The following is a 22700-nucleotide window of genomic DNA, read 5'->3' on the forward strand; positions in this document are numbered from 1 at the left end:
TGGCAGCGCGGCCCCGCGGCTCTCGCCGCTCCCGAGGGCGGCCGAGCGGAAACCCGCCCCCAGCCGCCCGGCATCCAGGAGGGAGACGGCCCCGGCCAGGGCGAGAGGGATGCGCCTCGCCCTGTCCGACAGCGGCGAGCAGCGGCCGCCCTTAATTAGCAATTAGCCCGTCCCCAGTTCCCCCTCGGCAAGCACTATCCCATGTACGCCGACCCGCCGCTGGCAGCAGCGGCCGACGGCTTCTCCCGCGGTGCTGGCGTGCGGGTCGCTTAAGCCATGGGGAATGGGATGAACAAGGTAACGCCGCTCGTTGTTGTCGCCGTGCGCGAGTGCATGTGCGCGGGCCAGCGCGGCGGAGCCGGGGGTGGCGGTCCCTCCCCGCCTCGGGGCGGGCGGGATGCCGCGGCACCCCCGCCTTTGTCTCGCCCCTGCGCCGTGGGCACCCGCTCCAGGAACAAAGGCCAGGGCAAGAGGGCTTTCCCCTTCGGTTTTGGGGGTCCCCCACCTCGGGGCGAGGGCGGAGGGACGGAGACCGCGGCCGCGCCGCTCCCCTGGGACGCGCCGCCTCCTCCTCCCCAGCCGCAGCGCGGGCGGGCGGGCGAGAGGGGTCCCTGGTTTCGGTGATGCGCGTCCGGGCTTCCCCTTCCCGGGCAAAGCGAGTTCCTGACGGGCGGCGAGGACCGCCGTGCCCCCGGCCCCCGGCTTCAGTGCTCGCTCTGTCCCCCAGCCCCGGGGGCTGCCGTGGGATAGAGCCGGCATCCCCGGATCTGCGGCAGGACCCGGGGCATGGGGCTGTCAGCGAGCGCGGCATTGAATCGTGTCACTTGGCCAAAGCCCGCTCCGCTCCCAGGGCACGGAGCAGCCTCTGGACGCGGGCTGTCGCTGGAGGGCTGGGCCCGGTGCCGGTGGGGCAGGAAAGCGCTCGGCCCCAGTGGAGATCGCAGTGAGGAAGGAAGATGGATCTATTTTGCAAAGGGTGTTGGCCTTTTGGCAGTAGGGGGCTTATTGTACGCACCGATTCCCCTGGCATGTCATGGTGGTTATCAAGGGACAACTGTGATTTTTCTCAGTATCTTCACCCCTGTTTAAAACCCAGGTTTGAAAGTGTGGTGGTAACTAGCCTTTTATATATAGCTTACTATGAGGAACAGAAGTTGAGTCATCTCCTCTGTCTTACATCCTGCTTTGAGTGCTTTGGGAATAGCTTTGCTGTGTGCGTGGCCTCTGACAAAGCGGAGGAGAAGAGCTAGAAATAGCTGCTCACATGTTGTCCCAGTCTGACATCCTGGCCCTGGGATTCAGATTGATGAACATCCAGAGTGCTTAGTGTGCCACCTGGAAGGGGAAACCTTTTCATCCTATAGGTAGAGACACTGAAATAGAAACCTTCGGCAGGGAAAAGATCTGGCTGCTGAGGAATTGAGTTAGTGCATAGGAAGTAGAACCTCCCTTGGTCCTTTTCTCAGTTTCTGCTTTCAAAGTCTGGGGATATTGCTGTGATATTTGCCACCCATTGATATTAGCCTTCTAGAAATGGCCAGTTAGGAAGAAATACAGCTAAGAAAGACTCCTTTTAGGCTTCTGGTATATTTGTAGTATTTTTCTTGGAATTTTTGAAACTATCAGAACATTTAGAGGGACGCAATATCAGATGCTTAAGTTGCAATGTGGGGAGAGAAAAAAATAAAACCAACAGGACAACTCGCAGCCCTTTGAAGCTGCATTACATTTTACTGTGATAGTATGTGGGTAGGAACTGGCAATCTGTGATTGGTCAATTTGGTCATTTTAATTCTGTTAAATGTTGCCCTGACATGTACCAACTGGAGCTTTCAGGACAAGCATAAAACTACTTGGATTTTTCTCCCCTTTCTTAGGGCTGTATCCAAGAGGTTGAGAAGTTCAGCATTTTGGGAAGGGCTGGATCTTTTAAGGAGGTTACAACCATGCTGGGTACTGGCCATCAGGGTTTATTTTTGTAGGGGTCCCACATGTTGGTCTGGTACTTGCCACCTTGAGAATGTGCCCCTGGATCATCTCTTCCTTCTGATCTTGAGTCGGTAAAGCTGGAGGGGCAAGGGGAAGCATGGAGCCCTCAGTGCAGATGTAGGGGGTATTTGCTTGTCTTAGTGTAGTCAGTGAATACAAATTTCCTTAGTTTCCAGCTGAAGTGTGTTTTTTGTGGTAGAGCTGTATATAGATGGTAGGAGAAAATAATCAGCTTATTTGATGGTGGATTACTTTGTTTAAGGAATCCCTTTGTACTGGTGCCAAGGGAAGAGGATTAATGATGACCTGTAATGGGTGTGGTAAGAAAGAGCTCCAGGGACTGCTACAGCCTCTGGATGCTGATCCTTTCTCAAAGGCACGGTTCCCTCCTTATTTTTCTGTCCCATGATACTGATGTATTTCATAGCAAATAGCAATTGCACATGACTTTATGTGGCCATTAGAGTGATAAGGGCTGGAGGCCTGGCATTCTTTTTAGGTGGGGTTTGTCTTTTATTGCTATTTTTCTCTGTAAAATTAGCCCAGTCTAGTTTTTTTCCTAAATCCCGTCCAAGCCTTCTGATATTTCCCAAATTAAACTGAAAGCATTTGTTCATATATACCTTTCTTATTCTGTTCAGAGAGGGAGAATCGGCTTGTGAATGTGCATTGACCTGGCTAGTATTAATTTTCAGTACTTTACCTTTTTTCCTTATATTTTTAAGATGTATATTTTACAGAGTAATGGGATCTGACTTAGGAAATTGTTTGGGTGGTCTGATTTGTCTTCATGCTTAATGTCTAACTCTGGCTTGTATTCAAAGTTCAGGTTGAAGTCTGTGGTTGAAATGCACAAAGATGTTTTCCAAGAGCTGAAGTCTAGTGGCTGAGATGGTGACAAGATCTGACTATCTGTGAACAGGATCTCGGTGAAGAGCTCTGTCTGGGGTTTAGTTGTTGTTCAGTGCTGTTAAAGTTAACTGACAGTTATTCATGTAAACTCTTCAGAAGGTTTGAGTGTTATCTCTACAAGAAGGGCAGATAAGCCCTGTTTGTTGTAGGAGTGGATTCATAAGAAATTTAAACCACTGTGGCTAGTTACAGCTGAAGTAGCCAATTTTATGGAAGTCAGAGAAGCTGTGCCAGTTCATGTCAGCAGCAAATCCCCCTCCCTGATGTGGGCCCCTCTCCTGTACTACTGGACAAAGGTAGGCTTGTCTTCTCCTTTTAGAGTGCCTGGCCATCTCTGAGAAAGCCTCATGAACTTCTCCAGAGTGCCCATCAGTACTAACACATCTAGAAGCAGTGTTGGGCAAGGAGTTAGATGCTTTATTATAAGCATTTGTCTATATAGGAAACAGCAGCAAAGTAGCCCTTTAAGCCATTTTCCAGAGAGGTGTTTTGTCAGAGAGGACTGACAGAAGCATTAGCAACTATTGTCTGTTCCAAGGCTCTGTCTTTGTGCAGGATGGAGAACATGAGCTGCTCTCATGTGAGGTACAAACGAAGACAGGCGTTGGTGTCCTTTTTCCATGGTCGTGCATTCTTCTACATCGGTTACTTACTCTGTGGTCATTTTCTCAATGTTTCGGATCGTAAAAAGAGGCTACTGTTTTTATTCATAAAGTGGTGGTTGAGAAGTTCACAAAAACAACCACCTTATTTTTCTACTCTTCTGACTCCCACCCCTTCTCTCTCACACGCCCCTAGCAGCCATCAGCCTTCATTTTGCACGGCCTGGAGTTGCAGTTGCTGAAGGCAGTGTGAGATGACACAGCTGAAAGTTCCCAGCCATAGTCGAGTGCTGAAGTATTAGTCAGCATGACATGAAGATTCACTTCTTTCCAGGTAGCTTTCACCCATAGTAATGTTTCTTGCTTCTAGAATGACTAGTACAACAAGGGTAACATCTGTCCTTGGTTGCACAGTGTCCTAATTACCTATCGAGCATACAGCATTGCATCATGATGCACAAATGCAGACTTCCGGATTTTTCCTCCTTTGCCAATAAAAAACCTCATTTCTGCAACCCCCCAGTGTTTCTCAGTATCTTTAGTTTCTAATGTCAAAGCTTAATGACTGTGACTGGAAATTAAGCTTTTATTCTCTCTTGAGAGCACACATCTGATGCAGAAATAATGTCCTGGAGTCTAAAATGCTATAGTCTGCAGCAGTGGTGGTATGATAGAAGATTTGTGCTGCAGATAGGAAATACCAGACAGCTATTTTAAAATATCAGAAAGACTTTTTTCTTTTTTTTTTTTTTATTTTTTTTATTTTCTACTCTTAAGTTGAGGGAGCTCACTGGGGTGATCTCATTGGCGAAATTCATTCATAACTTGAGTCCCTTTTGCTTTAGAACATGATTTTGTTTGCAGAATTTGGCTTCTTTGTCAATGACTCTTGAGTACTGTCCTTCTCTATAACAGCTACAGGCTGCTTTTTCCTAGCCTGGGATGCAGCATTAGAGCTGCACTTCTAGCAGTGTCATCAAGAATGCTTGAAATATTGAATTGTCACTTGAAACCATGAGCCTTGTACACATGTAAGGGGACAGCAGGATGTTGTAAAGGTTCTTTTTCCTACATGATACCCTGGCATTGAAAACTGTCCTGGGGATTTTGCTGTCTTTGTAAGAATGTTGAATTTGTACAGATGAAGAGGAAAGGAAAAGGGTGAAAGCTGTCCGAGTTTATCTTTGCAAAATGTACAGGTGCCTGTTTGTACAAGACTAAAGAACTGTTTTCTTGATGAGCCAGTGCTGTAATCAGCCCTTAATTTGCAAGCAGGGGTCTACAAGCAGCAAGATACAGCAAGGGTCCTGGAGAAGGCATCTTTCAATACTGGGGGGGAAGAGTTGAGCCCTGTGTTTAGAGCCGGTGTGACACAGCAGGCAGAGAGTGATTGCCCAGCAAAGCCTAAAGGGAGGAATGTTTGCACAAACCAAAGCTGTAAGGAGTGCAAGCGGTGCTGCAGCCTTTCTGTTTCCTGCAAGGCTCATAAATCACAGCAAACAGGACGCTTTTATCGGAGGAAAGCCCTGAAGTTAGGGCAGGTCAGAAGCTATTTTACAGTCTCTTCTGCTGGCCCTGATAACCTGTGCATGGTGAGCTGGGTCGCCTTTCAGCAGGAGGGCTGCAATGAAACGCAGGCTGTGGCAATAATCCCTGATGCAAAGTCCTTCATGACTTTCGGAACTTCGCGGCTGCCCGATTGAGCTAAATGGGTGGAGTTTTCCCTTTAAATAGCTGTGCCTGAGAGGCTGTTGCTGCTGTTGTGGTGACACTGGGGTGTTGCTAAGGCTACAGGAAGTCAGTGCTGACATATCTGTATTGGTGGTATGCTTAGCATGGACTGAAGAAAAATGGATCGTATGGTTTCACCACCACAGTTCTGATCTCCTCAAAGGCTGTGGGCCAGAGATTTCAGGTGGCAGAGAACAAAAATCTTCGCCAGAAAATGTGTGTTTGGTGTGCCTGGGGTTTTTTTTATGTCCTTACTGCTGTTCCCAAGTTGGGAGGGTTATGAGAGGGTGGGAGGGGTAGCACTACAGTGTCACCTGCCTCTGTGTCTGTGCATGCACGTGCTGGCCTTGGGCAGACCTTGAAACTCCCCAATTAAAGCATGTCCTGTAACTGAGACCCGTGCGGGCATCTGGGAGTGTGGGGTGAGTGGGTAGATCTGGGAGAGAAACATGCATTTCATGGACTTTCAGCAGTTCCTTTCTACGTGAACACACAAGTGGCTGTTTGCAGTGATTTCCTCTAAGAGCCCCACAGTGCTGCAGCCCTGACTTGCATGGCTTTGCACTTCAAAAGCCTCGAAGGATGTAATTTTGCAGTGCTTTGTCCATCTTCCTCAGCAACGTTAGGCAAATCACCTTAGCTGTGTGAAGTTTCATCATGAGTTCCATGAGGGTAACTCTTACCCTGCTGCGGGGGGCAGGGGAGGGCTGTGTTGCAAGGCCCGCTTCATAATTTGTAACCCATATTTGCTGTCCTTGGCGAGCTCCATTAAGTTAGAGTCCCCACGATTAACAACTGCCATCTGCCAAGGAATGCTGTCAAAGCTCAGCATGCCTAGAGCTATCTGGTTTGAGAAGGTTGCAAAGAGGCACGAAATGCTGTCAGCATGTTTTAGATTGCATTTGACAATAGTCCGCTAAAGTAGTATGTTCCATCCTGTATGCAAATTGAACTTTGTCAAATTGTCTTACCACAAGATATCTATATTTGATACTATATTTCTTTCTCACAGATTCTGCCTGGCTTGTTCATTGGCAACTTTAAAGGTAAGATTAGTTTTATCATTATCTCTAGGATTGCTTAGCTGGGATCTTAAGGTGTGGTTTTGCAGGCACTCAGAATTCTCCGGCATCTCTGTAGCTTTTTAACCCCATCTTGCTTCATGTTTGGATTCACCTGGTAGCACTTAAAGAAGAACTTGTTTTCTCTCTCGTCTGCGTGCTGTGCTGGAAGTACTTTGAGAAAAGTGAAATGAATACCATCTCCTTGGAGCATGCTTCAGCTGGAATTCTTAAACGTTGGCCTGCCTTAAACAATTCCCGTGCTTGGCAGGCAACCCTGTGAGCCAGGCAGATTCTTCATAAGGCTTATTGCAAGCCCTCCTTATAAGTAAAGGCTTACTATGCTTCCCGCTCGCTCATTGCTTTCATTATTTTGGTTATTTATAACAACTTCTGAAGAGTTCTGTTATCAGTGCTTGTGAGACTGATAGGTCTGCTGGTTGCAGCCTGACCACTGATACTCACACCGTCTCTGCTGCAGATGTAAGTTTCTATGGATTTTTTTCCTTTATGCATGGGGTTTATTTTTTGCGTACAGAAAACCAGACACATTTAGAAAACACAGGAAACTTTGCGTAGACATCCAAATAAATGGCCTGTTCTCAAAGCACTCTGTTAGCTGCAGTTCTGGCTGACTCTCCCTACTCAGAAGTAAACCAGTTGTGCATGTACAGTTGTTTTGATGGATGTAGACCCTATGTTTCCTATGCTTGGGTTAAACAGCAAAGCAGGGCTCACAGAGGCTCCTGAGATATCCTGTCCTTCCTGGGCTGTCTGATACCACATCCAGTCTGTTAAGACTGGCAACATCTACATTGGATTTAGATGGTGCTGTACCTTCTCTCTGCCTCATGCCCACCCTTCCTTCCTTGCCTCCCCATCCCAAAACCCACAAGTTCAGTGTTTTTTGCCTGGTTTACCTGCCTCTGGATCTGATGACCCGTACTGTGGATCCAGTGCTTGCTGGCCCTTGGGATGTGGAGCTGATCACTTTGGAATGCAGCCCGGAGGTACATGTGAAGTTAGAAGCTGCCTTTTGCCACATCACAAACACAAGCACAATGGCTACTGTGTCAGGGAGTTAATCATGCCATAGTAAGGGAAATGAGAGGATGGAGATGATTTCATGCTGATAATGGAAGGAGAAAAATGAAAAAAGTAGGAAAAAAGGAAAATAAGGCCAAGAGGGTAGTTTTGAAAGCCCTTTGGGTGGACCACTGCATGGTCTGATGACAAAATTAACTGACTTGGTCACTGCCATGTTGCTTCCTCTTTTTCTTTTCTGTTCCCAAAATAATTGAGGCGAGGGGTGGAATTGGGAGGATGTTGGATAGTGGGGTCCTTTTGGTTTCAGGTAGTCTGGCAAGGTGGGCAGAATGGGTGCTGGTAACATGGCTCCCAGTCTGTCCCTCTCGCCGTGGCCATCCCGCTGGTAAGCCCTTGCCAGTCCGCTCAGGGGAGCGAAACTCAGCCGGAGCATCTGTTTGCTGGTGCAGTTCTGTTTTCAGTGGAAGGGAGTTGGCCAAAGTTGTGGAGTGAGTCAGCATCTCTGCCCATGCAGGCCTGTGGCCCTCTCACTTGTGCTGCCCTGAGCACTCTCCGCGTGCCTTGGGAGTGGCTCGGGAATGGCACGGCAGGTCACGCCTGCACGGAGAGCAGAGGCGTGGAGGTGGAGGTGCTGTGAGTGGGCAGTGTTTCTGGGAACCTCGCTGAAAAAAAAGCAGAGGGTGTAATGCTTCTGCCTACCTCCATAAAAGAGAGTAAAGACGAGTTGACTTTAACCCCAGTGTTTGTGTTCTGGAGTCTGTTTTTAAAATTAATTAAAACCACAAACAAAATGTCCGTTTATTTACTGCTATGACCTTTGCTCATATTGCGTTTAATGACTGTGTTCTACCATCATGAGTACCTGTTATAATCTCAGATAAGCTACCATACCTGGTGAGGAAGAGAAAAGATAGATGTTGCAGTACTTCACTAATACAAGAGCATATTTTTAAAATTCTTAGCCTTTTCTGCATCCCTTGTCCCTCAACACCCCCTTGCCTCACTGCTTAGGAGCAGTTGCAACAAGCTCTCTATGCAGTGAAGTCACCCCATTTAGGAACAGGTTGTTGGTTAATTACCAATGTATTTTTCTGGAGGAGTTTGATCCCCGTGTTCTTGGGGCGTGTTCTGATTTGTGGCACTTTTTAAGAAAGTGACTAATGAGCGTTGAGGCTGCCACGAAGGGGATCACTGACTGAGAAATACATGGCAGCATGTGCAGTTGGGATTGGTCAGAGTATCCTGATTTGGGCAGCTGAAATGACTAGCTACTTGTAAAGAGAGGGGTTTACACAATTATTTCCTGTAATGCATTTTTCTTCAGTTTAAGACCAATAGCTTGAGTTGAATAAAGTTGCATCTTGTCTGTAAGAGGAGGAAACACTGAATCCCAGGTGTTGTGCATCGTGCCTGGACACAGGGCTGAATTCGTGGCACTGTCAGAGCCCCTGAGCAGGGGTGGAGAGGAGCGAGCTTCTCCTGAAGCTGAGTCAGGGGTATGGCTGTAAATCGCTCTGATCTGCCCTCTGGAGGATAGCCTTTCCCCAGTGGCTCCTCAGGGAGCCTCTGGGCATGCACAGTTTCCAGAGCTATATCAAAGTACCGTCCTACTCACGCTTCTGTCTCATTGCTGCATGGGAGACCTCTGGGAACACTGGCAGACTGGGAAAAGGCACAGTTCTTCCAGATGGGTGTCTTTCTGCTGAGTGAAAGTGGGATGTTTGAGATGTTAAACACTAATTCTGGAGGGCCGTTGTCTGGAGAAGGCATTCAGCAGTTGTTCTGATTGGGGAATTATTATTCACCATTCAGCTATATTTCTACTTTTAGGCCTAATAAACTTAAAAACAGTCTATGGCAGAGCAGTGCAAATTCTGCATTTGACTGGGAGATAAACTGAGGCCCAGGAACAGCTTCTGAAATGAACCCGTGGCAGAAATGGGAGCTGAGCTTGCTGCTTCTGTTTCATTTGGTGCTGCGCAAACCTCTAAGCACATAGACTGAGAGGGGCTTTAGTAACCACCTTAAGGGTCTTTAGGGTAGAAATTTATATGTAGTGCTGATTATGGAAAGCACTGAAGTATCTCCTGAAATCCCCCTAAGTCCACAGGGCTTGAGTATGTCTCTGAAAAACTTTGCTGAATAAGCACAGATCTTGGCATGTGTTCAAGTGCTTTTTATCTTACAGGCTCTATAAGCATAATTCAGCTCACCAATAGCACATGAAAATTGTGGTATGCTCCTGAGAGGGTGTATTTGAGATTGCACAGCTAGAGGGCAGAAAAATTCAAGAAGAACCATGGATGTCCATATAAAATACCAAGACTGGGTCTGATCTGAAAGCCCAGAAGGAAACAGAGCTCTTGGAATTCTGTGAAAGTGAAGGAGGAGTTACTTCTTTGCAATTGGGAGAGTAGGGGGCTAAGAGAGAAAAGTGAGGGAAAAGAAAGAGGAAGTTAACTCTTCTTCCTGCCTTTGGTTTTGGAGAAAATTTGGTTTGTTTCATTTGTACCTTGCAGATGAAATGCCGTCCTCTCAAAAGACAAAGTATTTATTGTGGGACTGCGTGTCCACTTGTCTTCTGCTTTTGAAACTTGATGTCCCTTGAAAGTCACCTGTGCTCACAACAAAAATGGTTGCTTTGTTCCTTAAGGGATTGACAGGACAGCCTGTTTCCCTGCACATCTGAAAAAAAAAAAAATCTGTTTCTTCTAATAAGAGATTCTTAATGGGTGCTCAGTTTGCTTCCAAACCAAGAGGTGTGGCAGTAGCAAAAACCAGACTCAAACATGTTAGTACCTTGAATGTTAAAGAGTTTGTGTTCTTCCTTGTGTGTAATCATTCAAGGTTTTTCCCATGGAATATTTGGGGGCTTTTTAATCTGAAGGGGAAAGCCACAATATGAGGTTTAATTTCCCCCAAAGAGTCCAGTGTTGCTGTGGATGATCTGGATAGTCTTGGGAAAGTTTCTGCCCTTCCCATTACTAAGTGTATAAAAAGGCAATGCCCACCAAGTAGTTCTGCTGTGTTTCTAGAGTCAGCTAATTCCTGTTCTCATCTGCTTAGTATTTTTTTTAAGTTCCATTTCCTAAGGCTTTATATCAGGTACTGAAAACAGGAGAGGATGGAGATACCATTCCCTTTTCCAGGTTCACCTTTTGAAGGAAGACAATTTATTGGTACTCCATTAAACAGAGTACTGACCTCTTTTCCCCCTTTTTCTTGTTCCCCAAAAAGGTCCTTTTTAGAAGATGGGACAAAATATGTATATGAAGTGGAGACGGGAGATGTGGAGTTTTTGTTCATGTGCACAGTTTGTATGTGTGTCTCTGTAATTGCACATAACTGGATTCAGGAACAAAACTCTCCTGATGGGAAGGCATTCTCAGCAGTAGCTCTTAGTGCTCTGAACCACTGCAGAGGAGGTTCTTCTTTAGGTGGCTGTCTCTCTGTCTAGCTCTCTCCAAAGTAGAAAATAAACTGTAGACAAAATTTTGCTTTATATAATAAAAAAATAAAGATCTGGTGATGATGAAATTGTGGTCTCTATACATCTGCAAATTGAGACGTAGTACTATTGTACATACTGGGCTGACTTGCCTTGTCTGAGAGGAAGTCGTTATCCCTCACCTTGCATTTCTATGGAGGCACTAAAATACTGAAGTAAGAGAGAATGGTTGTAGGTACATTTGAGACTTGACCACTGTAGAATTGGAGTCGTTCAGTCACTGATGTGTCTTAACTGGAGTGGTTGGAGCTGTGTTGTCTCCCTTTTGCTGATGGGGGATGAAAGCACGCTGCACTAGGTGATTTGCTCCCCAACCACGAAGTAAGGCTTCCCAGTGCTGCAGGGAAACAAATTCTGACAGGCCCCGGTCCCTGGTTTTGGTGACTTTGGCATTGCTTTTGCAGTTAAGTGTTTGCAGCTCTCTGCATGAGTAGAGGTTAAGCTTGGAGTCATAGTATGAAACTGATGGAAAATAGGCTAAATGTAGGAGGGAGAGAGGAAGACTTCCCCCGTGTGAGTTGTGTCATTTTGTGTGAGGAGTTTCCCAAAGGCTTTACTCAAAAGTCTGCATCTGCATCAACTGAGAAGCATTTTTCTGTATGAAACAGAATGTTAGGTAACCTGTTGTGAAGAATAATACCACATTTGAGGCACTCTGTAGCGGAAGCACAGGAGGGGCTCTGATAGGTAGGTTTAATCTTAACATTTGAAAATGAGGTGTTTCATGCTATGATTTCAAAACGTGAGCCTGCATGTGCTTATACAGCCCTGTGCTTCGGCAAAGAAGTTAGAATTGCTGTGGTGATGGTGGTTCTTTTGGTTTTTGGTGGTTCTTTACATAACCTCTAATTTTTTTTTTTTTTTTTGTTATTTATGGTATGAGACTGTGAATGACAGGATATCTTATTTGTACTGGTGTTTAAATAGCTTTATCTGTAGTATCTGTAGAGACTTAAGGCAGGTGCTGGGGAACCAGGGGAATTTCCCGTTTGTAAACTGTTAGAAGTTTAGATCCAGATAGTAGCTGGGAAGCTTTTTCTCCTCTGCTTTATTGATTTGAATGGTTATTTCTCAAATATATTAAGGACTTGCTGGTTACCCTGTGACATAGGTCTGGGATGGCCATTTCCAGCTTGTTTCTAGGAATATCTGAAATTATAGTTTTGATTTGCTGAAATTCCTTTAGCCTAAGTCTCAGTAGGCTAAGAAGAACTAAGGTACTTCAGTCTTTTTGAGTTGTACTGTGTCCATTAGGCCTTTCATACTGGTTCAAAGCAGTCAGCATTTAATTTGGATCATATCTTCTTTTAAAGCAGTTCGCCTTGTGTGGCAAGGCATTTCTTCCCATGTAGGTCATACTGATAATTAGAGATTGAGGTCTCATTGTGCTAGCTGTACATTGACACCATGAGTTCCAGCCAGCAGGCTCTGAAGTCTGCCCTTAATCTTTGTAAGATAGAAACCAGTGATTTTTAGGGACACTTAGACTGGTTTCTGGGCTTCCAAATCCTTGTCTGCTTAGGTATTCCCTAAGGAATTGAGACTGTCCTACAAACTGTGAAAAAAATCTGAGGGTCAGGTGGATTAGAAGACCTCTCCTGGCAAGCATTAGCATTTCTTCTTTGAAATGTTTGCTCTGAGATTTTTAGGAAATTTTATTTGTTCTGTGAAGCTAGGCTTTAATTCTGTTTCAGGCAGAATTTGTGTTAATTCTCTCCTGAAGGATTAGGCATCTGTGTTGATCATGCAGGCTTGAGCAGTAGTGAGTAAAATCCTTGCAGATTTGACTCTTTTCTTCATTTTATTAGCTGTAGAGAAGCTTTCATAATTGGATTAGGTTCAAATTTTATTCCTTGTTACTGTGCTCACTTGGATCTTGTCTATGGGGCAGTATAATTAAATGTCCAGCTTCTCTTTGTGATGCAGAAAAGGCATTGAAACTTTATAGTAGGTGGATAAGACGACACAAGAGATGCTAATTGAACTCGTGCACGTACATAAAGAACGTACAGGTGATGCTATTGTTATTTTTGTACCTAGAGAGAGCCGGTTTGAAACCTTTGTGGTCAGTGCTCTTTTTTCTGTGTGCAACCAGGCTAATGTGAACAGATTGTATGGGCAGATTTCAAAGGCAGGTGTTCACATCACAAAACCACTGCTGTACCATTCTCTACCATGGTGTGCTGTGCCATTCTCAAGCAAAAAGGTCAAAAGTAAATGGACACAAACTAACTTTTACCTGTATTGGTGGTTCTTTCAGGTCATTTTCTGACATGCTGATATTTTAGTATGGGGAAAGTTGCTCACTGAAGACAGATAATCTATTTTACCTTTTTTTCCTCATAGAATCAAGCCTATGGTTTCGCCGTATCTAGCATGAGATTTTCAGTCGCCCCAGTTATCTTTCCAGTTTTGAATGTCTGAAACCCCTTGGTTACAGGTCTAGGAACTACCTTTTCACAACTGCACTTCCTTGCTGTAGCATTTTGCTTTTTCCTACATTTGATATCTTTATAACCTGTCTCTCTTTAGACTTAAAATTTTTATACGTATTGGCTAAATGCACCTTTTCCTCTACTGGTTCACAGAATGTAAGAATCTTGTTGTTGTCTTGGCTTGTCTGTTGAGAGCTCATTCAAGTTATATGGTTGGCTTCCCTTCTCAGACCTGGAAATCACAAATCTGTTTCCCAAGTGAAAATGTATCCCCTGAAGGGGGATTTGTGGGTAGAGAGGTCAGATATTTCTTGTACAGCTCTGAGTGCATGTTCATTTGGCCATCACCTGCACACAGGCATGCACAGACTTCTATTTCAGATGCAAATACATGAAACTTCTGACTTGAGAACACATTCCTGAGTCACTTAAGCTTGGTCTTTATATAGTATATAATTTGTTTTGGAGTTAGAAGTGTGTCTTCCCGTTACCCGCTCTGATGACGGTGTTCTAGAACAGCTGCATCTGGGGTTTTGCCTGACTTTATGAGCTTCAAAAAGAAATGTGTCAATGATAAGCGACTTTTCAACGTGAACAATGGAAATGCTATTTCAAGAAATTAAAAAAACTTATCTTCCTTTTTTCCCTCTATCACAGATGCCCGAGATGTAGAGCAATTGAGTAAGAATAACATTACGCACATTCTTTCCATACATGACAGTGCCCGCCCTATGCTTGAGGTAAGAGTTGTGGAGGACTCCACAGTAAATCCTTACTTTGCAGTTGACTGTTACAGTCATCTTGGGGTTAATTTCTTGTTCTGTGTGATGGGCATTCTGAGACTGATTTTCTTGAAAGCTGTAGTTTTGGGATCCAGCCACAGGTTTTGTTGGTGCTGCTGTTATAACAAGAAGAAATCTAACTGACAAAGGAAGAGAACTACAGTGTCAATCTGTGTAACACACTAATGGGATTATGTTATTAATTTAATAGTAAAGGTAAGTTTCCTTCTGTGTGGAGTTTAAGCATCACAAAAACAACATTCCTTCCCCAGTACTAGCCCTTCTTTGTACTTGGGCCCCTTCCTTGAGTCTTTATGGCAGATAGGTTTGCCCATAAGTCCTTTTCCATGTGAAATAGCCTTATTTAGACTTGGAATGTGGGAGGAACCGGTGATCCTCATATAATACATCTAATATAGCAGGGCATCTGTAGTCTCCAACACTTCAATATAAAGTATTATTCCCCATTTTACTGAAGGGAAACTAATCTGAAGACTTGTATTTGCTGTTATCTTGAGCAGGGAAAGAGCTGGGAACAGGATACAGGTCTCCTTTGTTGGAATGCTATGCTTTCTTCTTTACACCAGCTTACCTTGGAGGGGAGTCTGTCTGGGCTTTGCTACATCTTAAAATCCTGCTATTTGATTTATGTCAGGAACTATTGTCCTGTAAAATTTGTTTGTTCCTTCCCTGCATTCCTCTTCTCATGAAATATGGCAAAACTGGGGGTAAGGCAGTTGTTGATGTTAGCCCTCATATGCTGCTGGGAATCTCTGCTTTTCTTTTTCTTCATGCAAAGTGTCTCCAGTGATTTCAGTCCTTAAACTACAGAATTTCCACTTCTCCCAGGCAAGTCAATAGGTAAGCCAAACAAGAGGTGTCCCCAGTAGTCACAATCAACCCCAGTATCAAGGTAATGGTGAACTCCAGGTTGACCTTAAATTTATAAATGTACTGAAGCAGAGCTTTAGCTGTTGACTTTGTTATGCTGTCCATTTGACTTGTGTTGTGCCTGATGCTTGCTAAGTCTGAAACAGACTGAATTTCAAGAGTGCTCTTAGTTGAAGAGATAAACATTTGTGCTGAGTAAAGGAGATGTCATGTTGCTTCTAGGGTGCTGGTCTTTAAAATGAATGGAATTTTGTCTTGTTTTATCATGATTAGAAAATTAGGAAGACTGATTATGGTACAGATCAGCTGCAGCCTCAGGCCAGTGCATCTGGTGGTGGTGGTGGGGTAGTTTTGGCAGCCCACACACCACCTCCTTACTTGTGGCGGTGCATCTGTTTGTGAGGCTGCATGGTAAATAGAACTGGGAGCTTTTGTGGTTTAAATATAACCAGGTCACCATTTCTTCCTCTAGTTACTACCACGAAAGACATGAAGGATTATGTTTACCCAGATCTGTTCCCAGTCTGGTTCACAGCAGTGTCTCAAAAGTTACAGTGGCACGGGAACAAGCAGTGGCTGGTTGAGGATGGACTTGCTTTAATCACCCCTGCTTCCAACTGTGCCTTCAATTTTCTGTGCATGCAGTATAGTTCCTTTAAAACTTCCCCCCAGTTCCTAAAGTAGTGTAAAGATTTCAAATTCCATTTGTTTGGAGCTGAACTAATTTTGATTACTTTATCAGTCATGGTCTTACTGTGGTGATTGTTTGCGACTGAATGCTTCTGTTTTGGAACGAGAGCCTAGAAAACTTCTGTTAGGTTTTGTTACTTCCTTTGTTATTTATGTCTATGCCATGTTGTAGGTGGGTTTGTCTACAGCTTGTACGTCTACATTGTGCTTGGGGATTGTTCTCATGTCCACTGAATTCAAATAGGAATGCTTTTCCTATGTGTATCCCTCATCACCTTTCTGCCCAGATTTCCCTCGTGGAAAGGGATAACTTTTGTGTTCAGAAATTCATCTAATGTTATTCAGACTGCTAAACATGCAATTGCAGTGATAAGGGAATATTTTTCCCTGAGATTCCCTGTTTCATGTGTATGCTGATTACCTGTAAAAAGCTGCCTTTGCTTCTGCAGTAGTTGCCTTTGTCTTTTGCTAGCAGTATTTTATCTCCAGTATTCCCTAGTCCTGTAGGAGATGTAGGAACCTGTAGGAAATGCTACAAATAATTAATTAGACAAAGCTTTCTGTGCACACTAAGGAAGGTAAGTGTTTTTAGACATTGAAAAGCCGGTAGTCTTTTAGTAGCATGTTATCAAAGAGAATTTGGCCTTTTCTGGCTGTCCATGGAACAAAGAACATGGATGTGTACTTTAGCTCTCAGAGGTCACAAATTACCCACATCTTGCTTGTCCGATTTTGAAGTTTCAGTAATGACTGTTTTGATGCAGTAATACTTCTGAATACAGCCCTTAAAGTGGTGCATCAGAAGTACCGATTGTGTACCCAGTTCTGGTGGGTTAGAGAATGAAACTACCCAATCTGACTTGGTCATTCATAGTCAAGAATGCAATACTGAAAAAATAGAAACAAACATCAGTCTATGCAGTGAACACTAACTTGCTACGGATTGTAAAACTATTTTGTACTGTAATAGCTCAAGGCATTGCCCCTCTCTGTGATGTTACAGACTGTTTTTACGTGGTTGTTTGAAATGGTCACAGTACCTTTTTAAAAGTGTGCTTTGCTGTGTGACTTACATACTGCAGGTTTTGAGTATAGGTTGCTTCAGTTCCTCATAAGTTGGTAAGCTATTAGAAAATGATTGAAGAGTTTCACAATGAAGTATTATATCGGTTTAGGTTACATGTGCCTATACTTACAAAAAAGTTTTCTTATAGAAATTTGGTTTTAGACATTATCTCTATCATCATTTACAAACTCTTGTGGATGTCTGATTTATGGGTGGCTCATTATCAAAGTTTGGCCTTAGGAAGTCATGAGTACTTTCAAGCTGGAATAACAGGAAAAAGCAGGTATAAAATCAGTTGGATTCTGAGACTTCTTATGCCTTTAGACATGGCCAGCTTGCATAAGTGCAAGACACAGAATTGTTTGTAACACTTCAAGTGATTTACACTGGAAGAAATTTGCCAAAATCTGGCCTGAACTATCTTGCCATGTTGCCCTTTAGTTCTTTTTGTATAAACTGTTTCAAGGAAATTTTTCCTCTAATAAAACCATTTTTGAAATATATTTAGAGAGCATTCTAAGGCTGTTGCCTTAAGTGCGTTGTTAAACAGGATCTTAACCACTGTGGTGAGAATTTTATAGTTTAAAGATGCATGTTTATAGCTCCTGTGATACAAATATCTATCTCACAGAAAACCCTCTGGGTAGCAGGTAGCATGTGCAAGAGAAAGGTGTGCGTGCCGTATGGAACCAGGTTTGTTATTTCAGATGTAATGAGTAAGAGCAGTGTCCAGCAGCACCATGTGTGCTTCCACAGATGCACAGGGGCAGTAGCCTTGGTGAATCAAGTTGGCTCCTCCAGAGCACTTTGGATGGCTGCCCATGGGACACTCACAGATGTTTTATAAGTCCACACAAAAGCCATAAACAGAGGAGAATAATTAGGTTTCTTGCCACCTGCTTTTTCTATTCTGTTTCTCAATTAGTTTAGGTTTTAAAATCTCTATTTAGCATATGAGACACTGAAAGGTAGATGAGAAAACGTATCTCCAAGTGTGCTTTAGATAATAGTGTGTCTGGCAGTGACCTGTAGGATCCATCCAACAGGTTGTCATCTATCTGGACTCCCGTAAGGCCTTTGACATGGTACCCCCCCAACATCCTCCTCTAAAATGGAGAGATGAATGTCATGGCTGGACTGTCTGGTGGATGAGGAATTGGTTTTATGGTCACATCCAGAGGGTCAATGGCTCAATGTCCAGATGGAAACCAGTCATGAGTGGTGCCCCTCAGGGCTCTGTATCGGAAGCAGTGCTGTTTAATATCTTCATCAATGACACAGAGGGATCGAGTACACCCTCGGCACATTTGCAGATGGCAACAGTTTTTGTTCTGGTTTCTCAAAGTATGTAAAGATAAATCTTATTAATCTTGCCAGAAGAATCTAGTTGCAGGTCCATTGGGGTGTTAGTCTCTGGATTTTCCAGGTGTTTAACCCTGTTCTGGGTGTGGTTATATGGAGATGAATGTGGGCCCAAACCAGATAGATTGTTGATGTGAATTGTGCAGCAGCTTGAAAACAGCTGCATCCCATTCTGGAAAGTGTAGGCTGTGGTGGACAGTCGTGTCTAAGCAGTTGAACTCACAAGCATCCTTAGTCTTCTCATCATTCCTCCCCACAATCACAGACTTAAATACTGGTAAAAAGAAGAATGCTTCCTATGCTGCCTTGGGCAGGGGTTGTTGTTTGCAATGCAGGAGAGAGAACAGCATGAGTCCTGGGGGAGGGAGGGGTACTGAGTTCTTCTTGTCAAACAGGTGCTCAGACCCTGTCCCAGAGGTGTCATCCCCAAAGAGGGGCAGGGATGGATAGGCATTCTGTGGGTCCCCATGTGGAAAGTCCACATCAGGACTGCACGTCATTGTGGCTGGCAAATGGTGTGTAACAGATTCAGACTGGAAGTAAGCAAGACTTTGGCTGTGAGGCTTAGTAATTGCTGGAATATAGTTCCAGAGGTAAAGATGGGTTTTCTCATCTGCTTCATTTTTGTGTGGAAGTTCATTCAGGTAAGGCTGGGTTATAGCGGTCTTTGAGCTTTGCATTTTAGAGCCGGAGTGTTTCACTGTCCTCAGTCTGTCTGAGACACTTGGAGGTGCCAGTTGTGGTGACTGTTGTGAGCATTGCAGACACCTGTCCATCAGTCAGGAAATGGACCGAAACCAGCAGCTTCTTTCTCAGTCCACCACACATTTGTCAGTTACCAGTAATTTCACTGCTGCTCTTGACCTGCACCAGAGGTTTGATCTAGGAAATGTGTGAATCCAATTACCAGTCACCTGTAGTTGTGGAGTCCTTTGGCATTAATTTATTTAAAGCATTATCATTGTCAGACTGACTCCTGCTGTGTCACAGGAAGCTTTGTATGCCACACTCATCTGGTAGACATCATAACGATCACAGTAATGTAGATCTTAAATCAGCAAGAGTTTATGTGGGTATGCCTGTACTGTCCCTGCCACAGCAGCTTTCTGTTGTTCACTCTGTTAATGAGAAACTGCATTAAGAGTAGCTTTTTGCATGTGTTCTGTGTCTGTATGCATCAGTTTTCTTTCTTTGTTTTCTGTGGCTACAGAATATTTGTTTGGTTTTTATTTTCAAGATGTTGATTTTTTCCCCCCCTCATTCGGTAGAGTTAACCAGAGCACCCTAAGAGGACAGTTATCATTTTTCTTTGTATTCTGATGCCATTAACAATATCATCTTAATCTGGTACATGCTGTCTCCACAGCAGTGGTTTTCCCCTCTCTTTTCTTGAATTTGACTACCTAAATAAGTGTTGATATGGTAGGTGGGTGGAGGGTTGGGGGGACGGAGAAAAGCTGATTGCTGTCTGAACTACTGTCTGCAGTTTTGAGCACCACAGTATAAAAAAGACATTGAGCTATTGGAGAGTGTCCAAAGGAGGGCCATGAGGGTGGTGAGGGGACTGGAGGCAAAGCCGTATGAGGAGCGACTGAGGTCGCTTGGTCTGTTCAGCCTGAAGAGGAGACTGAGGGGAGACCTCATTGTGATCTTCAACATCCTCACAAGGGGAAGTGGAGGTGCAAGTACTGATCTCTTCACTCTCATGACCAGTGACAGGACTTGAGGAAACAGCATGGAACTGACTCAAGGGAGGTTTAGGTTGGTTACCATGAAAAAATTTTTCACCTGGAGAGTGGTTGGGGCACTGGAACAGGATCTCCAGGGAAGTGGTCACAGCACCAAACCTGACAGAGTTCAAGAACCATTTGGACAATGCTCTCAGGTACATTGTGTGACCCTTGGGATGTCCTGTGCAGGTCTGGGAGTTGGCCTGGATGATCCTGATGGGTCCTTTCCAACTTGGCACATTTTATGATTCTATGATCTTTTTTGTCCAGTCTGTTTGCTTATGCAGCCAGTACAACATAAATGTACTGTGTCTTTGGAAATAAAGAACTTCTCAGCCAGGTTGTCTTATAAGGAATTTTAGATTTTTTTTTTCCTTTCAAATTCTAATTTTTTTTACCCAAGTAGAAATAGGGTTTCAAAGACTCAGTATCTAAGAAGCTGAACTAAAAGGGAGCAACAGAGTTAAAAAGCTGTATGATGATCTTTTAGAACAATCTTTCGTACTCCCAGAGTAAACAGTCAAATGGATTAACAGAATACAGGCAATGAAAAGGTGCTGTAACTGGAACAGAACCAGTAAGTGTGAGTGGGAGGAATAGAAGTTGTAGAAAAATACGGGTGCTATGGGGAAGATGTATAACTTCTCTGCACCAGATTTATCACTGCTGAATGCTGTAATTTACCTGTTTTATAAGGTATTAAGGATGAGAAGCTTGCAGCTGGGGAAATCACAAGAGGAAGTGCTGAATCAAGATTATGAATTAAAAACAAAGTGTACAACTGGCTGGTAAATCCAGACCTTTGGAAGAAAGTGAAGAGCTAGATGACTGAACATCTATCAAAAACTGAGAAATGTTTATAAGATCAAATGGTCATAGCCTGAAGACCTGGTATAGATAATGGATTCATACCAGCTTGCAATAAGATCTGGAATCTTGCTTCATATTTTTCAAGCCTGGCTGAATGTAAATCTTAATGTGGTGTTTAGCTGAGCTTGATAATCTTCCGTGTTTACCCATGATCTTTAGACTATACATGTGTACTTTTTTTAGAAAAGGAAAGCAAATTCAGCTGTTTTAGAAGGAATGAACTGGCAGCTCTGGCACAATGCAAGTAATCTGGTTAGCACAGTTTGTGGATAGTATTTTTGCAGCTATTTAGGTTTTGATTATAGAAACCTACAATATCTGCTGTTAGCACTTAATGTGATGAGGTTTACAATCTTACCTCCTTTAAGTTTTCTAATTCTTTCCTTCTATCACAAGTTTGGCTGCACTTTCTGGATTGACTTAATATTTTTTGTGTGTGTAATACAGGAATTACCCTGTGCTAAAAATAAAAGAAAAAAATCCTGTGTTGTACCCCCAATTTCCCCAGCTGATAACTTTGGAAGTGCTGAAAGCTGCTTTAGTACTTTGTTCTGCAGTCATAGATTCCTAGAATGGCTTGGGTTAAAAGGGACTTTAGAGACCATATCATTCCAACCCCCTGCTGTGGATAGGGACACCTTCCACTACAGCACGTTGCTCAGGGCCCCATCCAGCCTGGCCATGAACACTTCCAGGGATGGGGCATACGCAGCTTCTCTGGGCAACCTGTTCCAGCGTCTCACCCTCACAGTAAAGAAGTTCTTCCTAATATCTAATCTAAACCTGCTCTCTTTCAGTTTGAAGTAATTTTCCCTTGTCCTATCACTACATGCTCTTGTAAAAAGTCCCTCTCCATTTTTCTTGTAGGCTCCCTTCATGGACTGGAAGGCCACCATTAGGATACCCCAAAGCCTTCTCTTCACCAGGCTGAACGTCCCAATTCTCTTAGCCTTTTATTCTAGGAGAGGTGCTCCATCCCATTAAACATCTTAGCCCTCCTCTGGACTCACTCCAGCAGGTCCACATCCTTCCTGTGCTGGGGCCCCAGAGCTGGATGCAGTGCTCCAGGTGGGGTCTCACCAGAGCAGAGCAGAGGGCCAGAATCCTCTCCCTCTCCCTGCTGCCCACGCTGCTTTGGATGCAGCCCAGGATGCTGTTGACTTTCTGGGCTGCAAGCAAATGTCACTGGGCCATGCTGAGCTTCTCATCCACCAGCACCCCCAAGTCCTTCTCAGCAGGGCTGCCCTTGATCTGTTCATCCCTCACTATCTGAGGACTATCCTCACACAGATAGTAGTCTAGAAACCATTTCTCTGGACTCAAAAGCATATCGCAGCTTAACATGAAATAACTAAAAAGGGAAATACTGGGAAACCAATCAGCTGTAATTTTTTTTTTTAAACAAAACATGAAACAACAACATATGTTTATTCTGGATGGATGCTGCTCAGAAGTGAAAACAGCTAATCTGTTGAAACTGTATTGCAATACTGGATAGCATGCAGAAGTCTTGAACTGTAGGAGGCCTTTCATATATGAAAATTGCATCTTGGTGACACGACAAGTGAAGTCCCTGCTGGGCATGGCTGGGCAACATGTTCTCTGCACAGGCTCTGTTGTCATTGATACCCAACCCAAACGCTTACAGGAACTGTTAAAGAGGGAGAAGGCAAGATAGCCTTCAAAATCAGAGTTTCTAATATCACATAGCAAGGTTGTGGCTGTTGTACAAAGACCAGCTCTACAAATTAATAATTTAGTCATGTTGGACTGTTGCATTTCTATCCATAGCAGTAAACTTGTGTATCGCCAGTGTTAGAAGCTGTTGGTTTTCAGCCATTGTGCTAATTTTAAGAGAAAGTGTACGAGCACTTGTAACAAAAAACTTTAACTTTCCTCAGTGATGTTTCACTGTCTTTTCATGGTAAGAGTTTCCCCGCATGAGACGTTTCAGAAGAAAATGCTGAGCAAAACAGCTACCATTTTTCTTTCAGGTGTAGCAGCACCAGACGATTCTAGTTTGA

The 22700-nt window shown here is 43.9% G+C and overlaps 1 protein-coding gene across 1 annotated transcript in view; it reads left to right on the plus strand.

Moving 5' to 3' along the window:
* Positions 1–22700, plus strand: part of DUSP22 (dual specificity phosphatase 22) — a 43497-nt gene continuing 20797 nt past the window's right edge. The window contains exons 1-3 of the mRNA XM_032116565.1: positions 1–297; positions 6247–6280; positions 13943–14025. Coding sequence (XP_031972456.1) covers positions 277–297; positions 6247–6280; positions 13943–14025 — 138 coding nt within the window. The 5' untranslated portion in view covers positions 1–276. The remainder of the gene's footprint in view (positions 298–6246; positions 6281–13942; positions 14026–22700) is intronic.

The sequence above is a fragment of the Corvus moneduloides genome, chromosome 1 (genome assembly GCF_009650955.1).
Source record: "Corvus moneduloides isolate bCorMon1 chromosome 1, bCorMon1.pri, whole genome shotgun sequence".
NCBI lineage: Eukaryota > Metazoa > Chordata > Aves > Passeriformes > Corvidae > Corvus > Corvus moneduloides.